This window comes from Pithys albifrons, chromosome 8 (genome assembly GCF_047495875.1).
Source record: "Pithys albifrons albifrons isolate INPA30051 chromosome 8, PitAlb_v1, whole genome shotgun sequence".
NCBI classification, from domain to species: domain Eukaryota; kingdom Metazoa; phylum Chordata; class Aves; order Passeriformes; family Thamnophilidae; genus Pithys; species Pithys albifrons.
Genome location: NC_092465.1, coordinates 16,544,219 through 16,559,758, shown reverse-complemented (window position 1 = coordinate 16,559,758; position 15,540 = coordinate 16,544,219). Strand labels below are relative to the sequence as shown.

Below are 15,540 nucleotides of genomic sequence, written 5' to 3'. Positions count from 1 at the left end.
GGAAAGACAGGAATTCAGGATGGTAATCAGAAAATTTTAGTGTGGTGAGGTGAAGCTGAAACTACAGGATATGATAACAAACTTCAGGATTCTGTCCACCGGCAAAGTCCATGGTCATTCTTTGAATATATCAGCTGCATTCTCTCATGCCACATACCTATAAGAAGGAGAGGTGTGTTTTCTGCAGAGAGAAGGCACATAGGAAGGTCCTAGGACAGTGAAACAGCTCCTCTGGGGTGGGGAAGGTTTGGTTTTGTTTTATTTTGCTTTTCCCCCCATCCCAGGTGTTGCAGATTGCTCCAGAGTCAGGGGTTGTGCAGCCTGGAGAGAGCATCCCCTGCTTCATCACACTGGGACCTACAGGGACTCCCTTCTCCTGTAGCACAGATCTGGTGTGTGAGGTGAGACCCAAGAGGTACCTGTGTATTACCATTACCTGAGCGTGTCATTGCCATTCTCAGAAGGCTGTCCCCAGCTGTCAGCTGCCTGCTGCTTCCAGCTGAAGGACTTCTTCTTTGCTACCCATTTCTCATTCCTGAAGACACTTAGCTTCATCCTTCCTGATGCTTTAAGTGTCTCTCTGTCTATATGTCTCACTAGATGAGGTATAACTGTGCAACACACGACTTTACGAGGTGAACCCAGCTACTAGAAGTTATGGTTTGAATGAGAGTGGCCTTCAGTGGATGTCAAAGACTTGAAATTTGTGAAAAATAAGTCTTGATGTTATAATATTAGTGGGGGCAAAGACTTTGCAGTAATCTGCCGCTGGACATTTTTTAGGTTTTCTTTGACAAGAGAGTATTTCTTCTCTGAGTCTTGTAATAGCACTGTTCTTTCCTCTTCCTGCCACTGAAAAACACGAAAAACAAGTAGGCTTCTTTCTGGGACCTCCTGAAAGGGAGAAATTGGTGACAGACATGCAATTGAGCCAGAGACTGTGTTATTTGCAGTTCCCTGCTCCTTTGAGTCATGGTTTGCTTCATAGGTGTACATCGAGGAGTCCCTGGTTCAGTATAAGAGGGACCTGCACGCGTGGCAAAAGGAGAAGGAACAGCAGGCTGTGGAATTCATCATCACAGAGAAGGATCTTGAGACTAAGAAGCCAATGTCACCTGCAGTGGTAAGTGCTCTCAGAACTTTACACCAGCTTAGCTCAGCTCAGAAAAGACAGACAGTGTCAACAAGAAATGTAATTTGAGAAAATCTAGGCAAGTTGATAAGAGGATATGAGCCTCTGATCTGTTCAGGACCTCAAAGCTGATCTGTGGATCATGGAAAACGACATCTTGGTTTCTAGCCAAGAATCACCTTACAAGCTCTGAAATTTCTAGTGACCATCTGAAATTTGGAAGTGCTTGAGAAGCCTTAGGAGAAACAAGTCAGTGGCTGTGGAAAACAGAGATTGGATTTTTAACCATAAATTAACATTGGAGAAAAATGTTTAGCTAGCAGTAAGAATGTGGCCTGAGTAAAGAATGGGAAGATGAGGTCATTGACCCTCAGGTGGCACAAAGTAAAAAAAAATCCTGGAGTATTGTTCTGCTCCATATCTTTCCTATATGGTCATTTCTCTTACCTTTTTTAATATTTTGTTTTATATTTAGAGGTTAGTAGATTCTGCTGAAACAGAAAATCTTCCTGAATCCTCAGCTGTGATCAGGAAATACAAGGTAAGTCAGGCCTGTCTTGCCCACAGTAAAATCAAACGGATTGCTTTAGAAAAGAGGCAGATGCTGGCTGTCACAGTGTGGGAGTCTGGACAGAGAGCACAAGAGGATTTGTAGCTTCAAGGCTTTGGGAGACAGACTGTTTGGAGGAGCCAGGAGAATCAGACTGTCTGGCTATGTTCTGTGGGCAGTAACTTTCCAGCTGAGGTGAATGGGAACTGAAATTGGAACCGAATGTGCACCCATGACTGGAGAAACGCAGAAAAGTTTCAAATAAGCAGAAAAGATGCAAAGAGACAGGGGACTTGGTACCTGGACTGGTTTCATGCTGGGGACACAATGGAATGTGTGCCACAACGGAAAACATCAGGACCCTGGCAGAACGGGGTGCAGACTTTGCTTCTCACTAGAAGAGCTGTGCTCTGGGCCTCAGGAGAAGCTGCAGGAGAAACTGCCTTGGTTTAAGTGGATAGAAATCTTTAAAAGCTCAATTTGCCTAGTTCTTCTCTGTTTTCCGTCAAGTTTGTACAACAGTGTGCACTGCTGGAAGACTGATTTTTCAGCAGAGGTGGGAAGGTGTGAGACAAGGTCCCAGTCCATGCTCTGCAGAATTCTCTGGGTTCAGAGGCAAAGCCATACTGTACCTATAGCTGTCAGTAGGAGGTGCTGTACCTATAGCTGTCAGTAGGAGGTGCTGTGGGGATGACAGAGCTCATGGGGAACTAGCTAACTTAAGATGTGGAAGGGTTTAGGGGAGCTGAGGAGAGGCTGGGCCTGAGCATATTGAGGCAACTAGGAGATGCAGCGTGTTGTCTTGGGAATGTCACCACAGTCAGGCTGTAGTGGTGCTCCTAGGACTCTGCATAGTGCCTTTGTGTGCCCTTCACTCTTCTGGGTGAAGGAATAAGCTTGGGGCAGCTCTATCTTGGACTGTCTACCCTGTGTATTAGGTGTGATCAGTGACGCAGATCAAGGCATTCACTGGGATGAACATAAGAATGGCCATGGAAAATTACAATTTAATTTAGTCCTCTACAGTTTTAACCCCTAGTGACAATTTGGAGCCTGCAACCTTTTGCTGTGTCTGTGTAAGGAGCAGTGAAGGCCCCTGGCCTCATTCTCAGAGGTGAGACAGCTATGTCTCAAAGATTATTGAAGTCATACAATGCCTGAGAGCTTCTCCAGATCTGGGTAGCATCCTTCTGGCCCCAGCTTCTTCACTACTGCCCTAAGTTCCCCCAGACTGACTCTCAGTAACGCAACCTCAAGTTGGCCCACATAGTGTGGCTGGAGTCAGTTCCTGGTTTCCTTCCAGGTTTGGGTGACAATTTCCCCATGCATTCCATCCATGTACACCACTTCTTATGCAGCACTCCTGGTGTGCTCAGAAAAGCAAAGATGATCTATCAGAGGTCCACAGTGATACATCCATCAACAACCCCAAGTGGGGAGACTCTGATGCTGTGCTGACACTTGGGGCTAGCACACTAGGCAGTGAGGGGGGAACAGATCTGATTTTCACTATGGCTGCTCATGCCTGATAGTGGTACTGTGGTACTAAGATCATTCTGACACTGGGATCTGGTGGCTCTGGCTGCTGGGCTTTCCATTCTTGTACCTGTGCTCAAACCTACACCAGCCTACATGTGGCCAAAGGAGCAACTATATACATGCCATTCCTTTCTCTCCAACAGACATTACCCCCTATTAAAAGCCACCCTAAACGCAGTCAGCCACCTGGATGCCTTGAGAGGAAGCAGCTCTTGGGCAAAGACACCAGCCGAGTGTGGGTCAAGCCAGAGCATCCCAAGCCCATGCTCTTACACCTTGATGTGTCAGCAAGGTCCCACTCTATTGAGGACTTTCTCAGCAACTTCACCTCAGAGTTTCCCAAATACTTCTTGTGCCGGTAAGAGAGTTTTTTAGACTGGCATCTTCATCTGAGCCAGAGCTGCCCATGCTCTGATATGCACTGCATATGGAACTGGGCCTCAGAATTAGGTAAAAGGTGCTCTGCTTTCCCCAACATTAGCTGACACAACCTGTTTCTTTCTCCCCTCAATGTGGAGATACTGTCAGAGCTCAGTACTCCTTTCTTATCACACTGTCCCTGCTGTTGTCACAAATACAGCAGCTTCCACTCCTCCCCTGGTTCACTGCACTGCTCCCTGCTTGCCTGAAGTGCTGCTGCAGTGCCAGGATAGTACAGGCAATTTGGTTCAGTAGTACTGCCACTGGTGGAACAACTCTTTCTTTCCCAGCCCCTTCAGTGCCCAGCCCTTGGAGAGTGAGTTTGTGGATTGGAGTAGGTGCAGAGACAGGATGGACATGGATCCCAAATGGCTGTCCCTGGCTGTTGCATCAAAACAGGAGTTGCAGATGGTGACTGACATACTCACAGGTATCATCAGGTATGTGTCCCTTCACCCTCACCTGGTTTGGAGCCCCTGTCCTGCAGAGAATTCATGCAGCATGGCTAGCCCTCTGCTAATCCCAGAGGAAGCTGTGTGGTCTTGTTGCACCACAACAGGGGATCCAGCCACCAAAGGACTATAAGCTCGGGGATCTTGATGTGACAGCCAAAGGCAGGGGCTGACTCCCCAGACAGGGACTGAGTCCACCTCTCCATGGTTCTCAGAAAACAGGGAACTCTGCCTGCTGTGATCTTGGAAATAGACTGCATTGGAACACACCTGTTTGGTTTGTCAGCTGCACAAATGTAAAGAATAAGTGCTGGGGAAGCAGAAGTAGTTTCATTAGTTAGGTCATCTTGCTGCCACCCCTAGGCCCAGAAAGCAAGAAGGGATGGACTAAACACTGACATCAGTCAGTGATTTGTACTATCTTGTAATGATACTCTGGGTCATACAGATAGCTGATTTGCTGGAACTCATCCTTTATTTTCCTCCTTCCAGAGGCCTTTTGGAGAACACCCAGTTCCATGATGCAGTGAAAAGGAGCCACAATGAGCCTATTCCATATTTCACCCAGTTCCGGTCTGCAAAATCAGCAGAGCTCTGGGACAGGAGAGAGTGCTCCAGGATTGCCTCCAGGGTCTCTGCTTCACCAGATCTTTACTTTGAAAGGGATGGAGAGAGGAAAGAAATTAGTCAGGAAACCTCTCCCAGTGATTTGCTGGAGTCTTTGGAGATTTTTCACCACAAGCAGTTGATGGAGAGGAAGGAGATGATAAGTAGGTGAGGAAGAGCTCACACATAACAGGCAGGAGCTGCACAGGCAGGAGAACTGTGGCAGCACACTGGTTGGCTAGCAATCCATTTCTCCTTCAGCCCTGCAGCATTTCTGCTGGGGTATTCTGTGGTCTCTGAGTGGAAGTCAATCCCACCTATCCACCCTCTCCTGAGTGTGGTTTGTGGAGAGAAGAAGGTTTGTTGTGTCTGGGGTTGGGCAGTACCAGGGTACTGGTAGTGAGTGAGGTCTGATTTACACTCAGACAGTCCTGGCCATATTAGACATGAGGGTGCAATGTGTGCTTACCTCACCTTTTATTTTCACTGCAGTATTTCACCACCTTGCATTTGCTGTGGTTACTCTGTTGTGCACTGCTACAGGCTACAAGCACCAGCTGCATCACAGTTTGGAGGGAGAAATCAGTAAAACCACAGTCATCCAGCTCTGTCTGAGATCAGGGCCTGACACCAGCTGGTGACAGTTCTGGGACAAGGGTCAGCAACTCAATTCAAGTTTTTGGTTCATTGGTCTCAGTGCATAGGAAACAGTGTGTGCTCCACCTCTATCCCTGATGATTCCTTGGAGGAGTCACAGCAAGTATCCTTCCTTATCTCCTCTCTGATAGCTATCCTTTGCCTGCATTTTTGTGCCTCTAGGCAGCTGGCCATTGGGAGTTTCGTGGAGTTGGTGCTGGAAAACACACTGCAGAATATCCTGATTGAAGCCAGCCGTGGGGAGGTGGTGCTGACAGCGCGGCCCAGGGTCATTGCTCTACCCCCAAGCCCCTCTCGAAGGTAGTAAAGTGTATCTGGCTGTGTTCTGGTGGGGACAGGACCTGTCCTTAACATGTTAGGCAGAAGCACAACCCATTTTCTAGACCACGTGGATTAGCTGAATCCCTGCTTATCAATGCCAAGGCTGCCTGTGCAAGAGGGGTAAATCCACTCCCAAAGTCTCTGCCCCTTCTTGATTTGTCTTGAGCCACAGAGCAGAAGTAGTAATGGTACAGCCTTTCTGTGGACCTGAGACCCTAATTCAGCTCTGGGGCATGGCCCTGTGGGTGAGCAGCTGGCCTGAGGCACTGGAGAGCCCAGCATAAGGATGGTCCCATGGGAAACAGTCAAGGAGCAGGCAGCAGAGCCTCTGACAGCAGAAAGGGCGAAAAGATTTTGTAGTCCAAGGTGGCGTGGGATCTAGTTAGGTTACGGGAATGGCCACTGGTGGGGGAAGTAGATCTGGGGCTGAGGGCAAAGCATGAGGGTTTGCGCCAGCTTGGACAGAAGTGCAGGGTAATGGGATTGAGGGTTGATGGGAGAGGGTTGTTGGATAGAGATGTCATCTTCAGAGTTGCAATCTCTTCTTCAGAACCACCAATCCGGCACCCCCATCCTCCAGAGCATAGTTGCTGGGCACTGTGTTACTTGAGCTCTTCAAGCTCATCAGCTTTCTCCATTCTACATCCCATCCCTGTGATGTCCAGAGCAACTCTGACCCTCTCAAAACATGACCTGAGCTCAGTATGCTGGCTGCCTCTGAGGAGGTATATACTGATTGTGTCCTCAGCTCCAGTTTGAATCCTCTGACAACTCCACAGCAGAGTTCATGAGATCTCTCCTTTCTCTGACTGGGCACATCATTGGAGAAGAACTCTGTGCTACAGGGAGCACACTGTCAACCTCTGCAAGAATTCCCTGTAGTCCCAGTCTGTACCAGCTGGGAGAGGAGTAGAATCTGCTTTGAAATGTAGCTGAAGAAGACCTGACAGCTGAGCAATCAGGTGATGAGCCCCTCCTCCCCTCCTTGCTCCAGTGGCTGCAGCAGGTTCCCCTTACAGCGAACAGCCCAAGGAGGTATCTGCAGCACCATCAGCACACTCAGCAGCCAAACAAAATAAACTTGGCCTCCAGATATAGACACCGGCGTGTAACATTCGTAATTCATGCATCTGGGTTTGTGAGCACCCTGGACGAGGTCTTCCCTTTTCAAACTGCAAGGCTGTCACCTGGGGAAGGGGATGCTTTGAGGCTTGGCCTGACCTGGGGCTCTGTCAGGCTGCGGTAGGTGTCACAGTGAAGGAGTGGGTTTGTCGCAGCCGGGAGGTGGCAGTGTGAGTTATAAGAAATCCCTGCAGCCACCGCAGAACTGAGCTGGGCCCCAGCTGCTGCTCCCAGGCAGAGGCAGCAGGATGGCTGTGCCACAGTGGGGCTCAGTTGCAGCATCTCCCCTGTTCTGCAGCCCTACTATGGGCTTTGCAACGTGGGACTCATGCTGCCACCCAGCACTGGTGAGGATACAGCTGGTGTTCCCCTTCAAACTCTCCTGCCCTGTTTCCCAGTGCCAAGACTCAGCCAAGACTAGAGCTGCATCTTTTACCCTTGCAGCCCAAGAGAAAACTCAGCACAAGAAGCTGTGGAGGGCTTTTGCCCTGCTCAGCAGAGGGCAGATACTTGCTGTGCCTGGAGGTACCACAGCTCACCCAGCTTCACCTCAGCTCTGCTCTGTGCAGTAGCCCTGCACACCTAACTGTTACTAAGCCTCAGGGTCGAGCTGTTCCTGTTGTCAGAGATACAGCTCCTGAGCTCAGCCTAAGTGCCTCGGGCCTTCACGTGGGTCCTGGATCTGTCTCACGAGAAGTGCAGACCCTCTCTTCCCTCCCCAGCACTCAAGGTGTCAGGTCTCCTATGTGACAGCAGACCTTCTGTCTTCCTCTGGGTTTTGACTAGTGCTGAATAGGTAATGGGGAACCACTTTCTTCCTCCGCAGTTCAAGGCAGCATCAGGGCCTGGCTATTCAGTACACTTGGGGTGATTCTACTTGGTTCAGTCTCCTCACTAGGATTTACTTTCTGCAGATGCCCTGTGGTCCTGTGACAAGCCTCCCAAATAGATAACACAGGCAGAGGCAGATGCCTCACCATTGCCCTAAAGCAGGTTGAATCCAGCTGTCTGCAGGACCCCAGCGGTCACTAAGTTTGTCCATCCTCAGACCTTCTGAGTGATCTGATGCTCTCTGGGCTGCATCAGTGTTAACTCCTCTGCCTGAAGGAGTTAATATGGGAAATGCTGAGTGTTAGTGTGGCGTAACACCCAAAAGTAAATGGGCCCAAATGCAGTCACATGTTCAGGGAATTATTTTTTGTCATTAAAGCTCATATCCTCCCCACTCTCTGTGCTGAACACAGCCTGGAGTTGGGGGAAATGGAACTCACACTGTACTTGCCTGTGGGAGCACTATCAGAGGTAAATTCACTACTCTGATAAGCATCACTCTAGTAGGAGAGAGGCCTAAGATGGTGCCTTAAGCAATTTGTGAGTCAGGGAACAAGAGGTCTGAGAGCGACCTATATCTCTAAGAGAAATTTTCCTTTACTTGACTCTTTGCAGGGGCTGTGAGATGGTGATGTGCCATCTCCAGTGCCTGTGAACCAGAACCACTTTGCATGTCCTAAGCAAAGGCAGTAGCAGCTGTCACACTTTTCTTCTTTTATCCTCATCCTAAAGTATAAATACACCAGGGCATCCTCTTTCCCAGGTTGAGGAAATTCCCGCTTCCTCTTCGCAAGCTAAGGGCTAGACCCTGGCCCTGATTTTGAAAAACACCTGTGACCAGGCCACACAGCTGTCCCTTTAGCAACGGGAGACAGCATCACCCCCCGCACTGCTCGGATAAATTCTGCAGAGTGTGAAGCCTACATCGATGCACTCAGCCGGAGAGCTCCTCCCTCGGTTGGATCTTGGGAGCAATGGTGAACAGTGGGCAGAGACGGGCAGAGCTGGTAGGGAGAGCTTTTCCCTTAGCAAGAGGCTTCGTTACCCACTGCCAAGGGCAATGAACTGTGTGACCTACAGCCCAGCTCAGCTGGCAGAACAGAGGACAAACCCTGTCTCTGCTTGCTATCCATATTTGGGTCTCAGGCAGGAAGAAGTCTGAACTTATACTGTCTTTCAGAGCTCGTTTTGGCCCGGGCTCCAACACAGCTACATTTCTAATGCAGATCTCTCTAAGGCAAATATTGTAGATACGGGTCTTGCCCCTTCCCACTGGTGTTTGGCTGGTGAACTGTGTGATGTTCCCACGGGACTGGGGTTGGTGTCCAGGCCACGGTGCCGGCAGGTATTCGACCAGCGTGAGGGTGGCTGAGCATGAGCTTAGCAAGCTAATAGGACTCTCCCCTCCTTGTTCCAGTTATCAGGAACACTCAATCATCAGGCAGTTAATGCAATACACAACAGGCCTTTTCTTCTTGGCTGTTACTCCTGGCTCCCAGGGAGGAGTTGGAATGGCCTTGGGGCAGGTGGGCAACAGAAGCTATCCTGAATCCCATTAAAACATTTAACACCTACTGAATCGTGCCATTGTCCGGGAGATAAAGGGAAGGGAACAAAGTTGCTCTTGGGCTTTTCTGCGAGTGTCTGTAAGGCTCTGCTCTCCCTTTGCATCTGAGGAACCTGAATCCCCTGCAAAGACCCACTTGGCGGGTCTCTCTGTCCATGTAGGGAAGGCGGCAGTATTAGGGGGCAGTGCCCTGGGCACTCTGCTGCCAGTGTGCACAACTCCTGGCTGGAATCAGCCCCTTCTCCCCTATATGGAGTATTAGGTAGAAACCTGGAAAAGTCCTGCCCTGACCAGCTGCAGTGTCTGTGCAGCAGGGCAAAGTCTGAAGAGCAAAACCACGAAGGGTGATCCTTTCGAAGCCTGTGGCAGAGATTCTTCATCCCTGGCCTCCAATCTCCAAGATATTGGGCTTTGCTGGCTCAGTGTGTCGCTTTGGTATTTGGCAGTGGGGACTTGTGAGTGTATGCTCAGGTCAGGTCAGGGCGCCATGCTGACTCCTGATGGACACAAGAGGTGCTCTGATGTAAGCAAGTTGGTCTTCGTGGGAGAGTGGGGCAACTGAAGTCCTTGGCTGCTGTGAAAGTTTGCTTTCTTTGCTTGCTGAGGGCACAAACAGAGGCTTGGTCCTGGCACTGCCCACCTGCCTGGCAAGGAAAGAGCACAAGCTGGTAGATGCCATAGCCAGGGCAAGGTGAAAGACATTCCCCAGGATTGCAGCCTAGTGCAGGGCACTCTGCAAGCTCGAGGGACCTGCTCTTCTCCCGTTTTCCATGGGGCAGCCCTGCAAGGACAGTATTTGCTGTTATTTGGTGAGTGGTGAGGCCCTGCCTTTGCCATTCTGACACAACGCATAGGCGTGGAGACACCTGCTGGAAGTGCAGCTGCACTCGTGTGGTGTTGGGGTTTTATAGAATTCTCCAGAAATAGAAGGGTCAAAAAATTAGCCTATGCCAGGAGCTGCTGCTCTGCTCTGCTGGTGTGTCACCGGGCAGGGAGAGGTGGGAGTCCTGTCCAGTACATTTCACACACCACGTAAGGAGATATATGCAAAACCAAGCATCACAGCCTGTACAGCATCAAAAGAAGGGGGAACATCACATCTCTTCTTTGCACCACAACTCAGGCCAGTGGCATTTCATTCACTGGCAAAACTACTGAAAAAGAGGATTAAGATGAGCAAGATCAGCAAGTTGGCAACACTTCAGCCAATCAGTGCCAGGCCTGGGGGACCCCAGCCTGCAGAGGCAGCAGCAGGCAGGAGTGATGAAGCTTGTTTTTCAAAATCTTGACTGAGTGGGTCAAGACTACAAGCAAGAAGAGCTGGATAGCACTGGCTGCTAAGGATTTGCTGCTATCCACTTGTATTTGAAAATCCATTTACTGCAACCTGCAAGCACACTCCAGCTCCGAATAGAGTGATGGTGATAGTTTCTAAAGCACACACAGGACCAGGATTCCTGCAGGTGTCCACTGTGTGGGTTAAAGCAGCTCTACCCGCTTCCTCACCCACAGACACACCCATCTACACAAACAAACAGGCCAGTGCACTTGCACAAAGGAGCTGTTCCTGCCACTGCAGCTACACTTCATGCTCTGTTATCCAGGGAGCTGCGGGTGCCAGAGGAACTGTGATAGCCCAGCTCCTGCTGGTTATGCCTGAGATCAGCAGAGGACTGTCAGGGCTGAGCAGCGTGGCTGGGCACTGCAGAGGTGTGTCTAAACTTCTTCTGGCTCCATGGACTCTGTACACCTCCCTCAGAGCCAACACGAGCAAGCCTGTACCAATTACCCTGCTGGGCAGTGACACGGCTGGGATGCAGGAGTGCTGTGGCACTGGGATGCAGTGACCCCACGGGGAGGCATGTGCACATGGAGTGAAACACATCCTGTTCTTGTAGTTGCGTTAGCACAGCTGGCTCCTGGCCCTTGTGGCTACGCTGGGAATGCTCCCAAAGAGAGTAAGCAGGGGTACTTTTGCTTTGCTGCCCAGCTCAAAGGTCTGTGGGCTCCTCTAAATGAAGTGTGAGCATCACCCTGGTGTGCCATGGGGACTTTCAGCACTAGCAGGGGGATTGGGTTGGAGGCAAAGGAGTCCTTGCCATCACTGGCACTCAGTGTCAGACTGCTTGGGATAGGCACTAGATTTGCTTTTCTGCCCTAGAATCTCACTGCTCCCTCACCTTTCAGCAGCCCAAAACACTGCAAGCAAGCCACCACCATCCTAGATCTGCCCAGGTAGGGTACCCTCACACCTGCTTCCCCTAGCCCCCTGCTCTCCTCTCACCCCCAGTTGCAAAGTGAGCCAGGCAGGTGGGTGGAAAAGTGACAGCTGGTGTTGTTGCAGTGCAGGTTAATGAATGTCTCCTCCTCTCCCCCCCTACCTCCTCCTCCCCATCAGCCCAGCACCCAGGCTCCTGGCTCCTATCAGCCCATCAGGCTCCCATTAACAAAGGCAGCCCTGGAGAGTTTGCATAGAGACCTGCTCTGCCTCTAATCTAGGTGGGCTAATCACCTCCCTTGCCCAGCCTGCCTTCCCTGGGTCAATATTTGCTCTGAGCAAACACAGAGCTGTGACAGGTGTGCTGGGGAGAAGGCTCGCCACCGCCAGCCCAGCCCTCTCGCCTGTCTCTGCTCAGTCACATCTCTCCAGCCCCCAGATCACCGGCCAGCGAGCGCTATTTTTATCAGGACTATAAAAGCCCCATCCAGTGAGCGTCACCCTCATTTTCTGCTCGTGAACCAGCGGAGGAAGGTGAAGCCGCTCACCTGACAGCTGCCAGCGTGTCACCGGAGCCAGGTGAGCTGCTATAGCCCAGCACACCTTGTCTGGGGTCCTGCCTGCCAGGCTGGGAGGAGGGTACTGGGCATGGAGGACATCTTGGGGGCTTCCCCAAAACAAGCACTGGGAGCCTGGTTGCACCCCCAAATTCCTGGGAAGTAAGGAGCTGGGCTTGTGGGACACTGTCCAGCCTGTCCCTTTCCCTTAACTCTTCCCTTCTCTCTCACCTGGATTTTTCAGTTCTTTCTGTTCCCCTCCCCTCCTTCATTTACTTTCTTCCTTTTGTTCTTCCTTCCTTCCCTTCCCTGTTTTCCCACCCTGCCACGCCAGTTTAACTCGCCCCTGCTCTGTTTGGCTTTTCCAGGCGGCAGGTGTCAAGCATCCACCTTCTGGACTTTACCCCCAGAGGAGCTGGCTTGGGGCAGCAGGTGCAGAAAGGACACCGGCTCACAGCCTGGAAAGACTCAGCTCAGGAGGAAAGGTGCGGAAGGGGCTGCCAACAATCCATGCCAGAGCACCCCTCCAGCCTGCACTATCTGAACTTGGAGCAACTCTGCACTTGCCTGGCGTCGAGCCCCACGTGCAAGACCTGACCTGAATGTTTTGTTCGTTCGGCTCGCGTTAGGCAGGTCCAGCCCATCTACAAGTGCACGGCTGGTGCTCACGCACGGCACCACCGCACTCTGCTGCTGCATGTCCAGCGTGCCCATGTGCCCCCAGCGCACAGATGGAGGGCATGCTGGCTTGCAGCCCCTGCAGGGTCTGTAAGCAGGTGTGCAGCATGCATACCAGGATGAACATATAGTCCACGTGGGGACCAGAGCACACAAGGGACACCCACTCACAGCATGAAATCTCACCCAAACACCTGCATGTGGCACATACATGAAGTGATGGACAGGCAGTGCACACAGATGATGCAATCCACAAGCAGCATGCACGAACACCATGGGAGCTGCACACACATGGGATTGGGACCCATGTGACATTCGTACACATGGCATTTCTGGCACTCAGTTTTGCAGGCTGTGGCATGTAAGACCCACGTCTGTGTGCCCATGGCATGACAGGCACATGCAACATCTAGAATCGTGCATCCTGCCTGTGTGGCTGACTGCTGCCTGCAGCAGCCTGCTGGGGAAGGGCAGCCTGGCCTCAGCACCACTGAAGAGCCATAGAGCACAGAGAGCCCTGGCACAGTGCTGTCCCAAGTTAGAGCTTGCCAGGCTCTGCCAAGCACTGCAGTAGGTCTCAATGGTCTGCTGGCACCAAAGGAGCTTTAGATGATGACATAGTGCAGGCAGTGGGGAGGAAGGACAGGAGCAGGCAGTAGGGATCAGGATAGAGGATGTTGGGTGTTACATCCTTTCCTGCACACCTCTGCCCTAGTTTGCTCCCAGAAGCTGCACTTTCCAGCCCTTCCAGCATCTGTCTGACTGCCTAGGGCAGTTATTGCCTGATGCTCACCCTCAACCTGCAGGTCAGGTGCCAGCTTCTGCTGGTGGCAATCCCTCTGCCTGTGGTTATTGTGGAAGGGGTGGCTCTGGCAAGCTGGTGGGTCTCTTCCAGGACAGCCCTGCCCACTGTCTGCCCTGCTCTCAAAGCAGAAGTGCTTGACCCAGACTCCTGTCTCATCCTGTGTCCTATCCCACCTCTGTCCCCCAGCAACCAGTGCAGACTTTCAGACCCTGGAGCTGCTTGGAGCACCATGGAGACTGCAGGGAGTGATGGAGAGCTAGAAGATGGGACAGCAGTGCACCTGCTTTCTGCCCACCCCAGAATGTTGTTTGGGAGCGGAGAGACCCTCCACCTCCCTGATGTCTGTGCCTGGCTCTGTCTGCTGTTTCTCTGTCAGCCCTGAGCTTCTTCTGCTCCGGTCTCAGGCACAGGCACTTCTGTAGCACAGGATTCATTTCTGGTCCTGCCATGCTCAGGGTTGCTCTGAGTTTACAGGTGGATCCTGAGACCTTCTGCAGCCTCTCTGCAAATGCTGTGAAGGCTTACCCCATCCACCCAGTGCAGATGGAGGAGAGGCTGGGGGTGAAGAAGCTCAGGAGTGTGCCAAGGGATAGGATCATTCCTGCTACTTTCTCTCACCTCCATTCCATCTATGCACGGGACAAGGTTTAGCAGCCCCTGCCCTAGAGCAGCAGTTCCCTCCCTGGGGTGCTCCTGCAAGGACTGGAGGTGAGGCCCTTCCTGGGCTTCTTGTGTGTGCAGATGCTTGGGAAGTTTCCAACAGGTGGTGTAGGAAAGGACCAAAATCAAAGAGCATCTCCAGGGTTCCTGTGTTTCCTGTGTCTCTCCAGTGCTAAGTGTGGTTTCTAGCCTGGAAGCAGCCCCCAGGTGGTGTGGTGTTTGGCCATCATGGTGGTCATGGGCCCCTTGGGGCCATGTTTCCAGGCTCTGTGTCTTCTGCTACCAACTCTGGCAAAACTGGAAAAGCACAAAGTATCCCTCTGATATGCACAACCCTCTGCAGCTGCCCCGTTCAGGCTGGGATCAAACAGAACACGATTAATAACTCTGAGCAAAGCCAGATCCTGCTGCCCATGTGCTCCGGTCACTGCACGTGTGTTTCTGTGGGAGCAGAGCCCAGCAAAGATGGTATCTGTCAGATCAGGGCTGCCGAGATGCTGCCATGCCACCTCTGCTTTCTCTTGGTGGCTGCAACACCACTGGGCTGCCTTATTCTCTAGCATGACCCAGCACACCATGGGACCAATGTTTCAATCTGTAGTTAGCCCAGATACTCCAGAAAAGCATTTTCATAGCTTTGCAGCCAGAAAGCTGGATCCTGTACTGGCACCAGCAGCAGGGCTGTGCCCAGGGCAGCATGTGTGTCCCAGCTGGAGAAGGGAACAGTCTTAAGCAGCTGCACTAGAAATTGCCCCCCTGCCATCTTTTCAGCCCGCTCACCCTGTCCCAGCTCTGCCAGCCCAGTGGCACTAAGACATGACATCCTTCAAAGCTGGGGGTGGTCCCAGGAAGCCACATTGTCCTGTAGATTGTTGGCTGGCAGATGGCCAGGGTCAGCATCCACAGATGAGTTGCTCCTCAAGCTGGGCACAGCCAGGGGCTTTAAACACCCACATCTACCACATCAGAGCTGGTGCTGGTGTCAAGGGCTGTGACAGGCTGGCAAGGAGCGAGTCACATTGGGTGTTGTTGCCTATGCTGGGCGGTGCTGTCCGCCCAACTCCAGGCTCTGCATGGCCAGTAGCATGGCTTTGGGTACCTTGGGACCTGGGCTGGGAATTTCTATGCCACAGTTCAACACCAAGAGGATTTGGACGGGGAGGGCAGGGTGCAGGATGACCACTGAGGAGACATGAGTGCTCAGGTTTGCATTTGCACATAGATGTAGTTGCACACAGGTGTATATGTGCATGCATGCATATGTATTTGCATATGTGTTCTAATATGTGTGTGTTGCTGTGCACATGCACAACGTATGCCCCCCCTGGCAGGCAGGGCAACTGGTGTATCACTGCCCTGTGTGTGCATACACCTGTGCACCTGCTGAGATAAACATGTGGCATTGGCTGTGCCCTGCTCTGCTCA

At 51.7% G+C, this 15,540-nt stretch overlaps 1 protein-coding gene across 6 annotated transcripts in view; it reads left to right on the top strand.

Moving 5' to 3' along the window:
* Positions 1 to 6,563, top strand: part of CFAP65 (cilia and flagella associated protein 65) — a 31,182-nt gene extending 24,619 nt beyond the window's left edge. For 4 of the 6 annotated variants that reach the window (XM_071562669.1, XM_071562671.1, XM_071562667.1 and 1 more), the window contains 8 exons: positions 285 to 401; positions 989 to 1,123; positions 1,608 to 1,673; positions 3,365 to 3,579; positions 3,932 to 4,081; positions 4,586 to 4,867; positions 5,519 to 5,656; positions 6,426 to 6,563. In XM_071562669.1, coding sequence (XP_071418770.1) covers positions 285 to 401; positions 989 to 1,123; positions 1,608 to 1,673; positions 3,365 to 3,579; positions 3,932 to 4,081; positions 4,586 to 4,867; positions 5,519 to 5,656; positions 6,426 to 6,468 — 1,146 coding nt within the window. In that variant the 3' untranslated portion in view covers positions 6,469 to 6,563. Of the gene's footprint in view, positions 1 to 284; positions 416 to 988; positions 1,124 to 1,607; positions 1,674 to 3,364; positions 3,580 to 3,931; positions 4,082 to 4,585; positions 4,868 to 5,518; positions 5,657 to 6,227 lie in introns of those variants that run through there. The other 2 variants (XM_071562668.1, XR_011698462.1) reach the window with 2 other exon arrangements.
* The last annotated feature ends 8,977 nt before the right edge of the window (positions 6,564 to 15,540 follow it).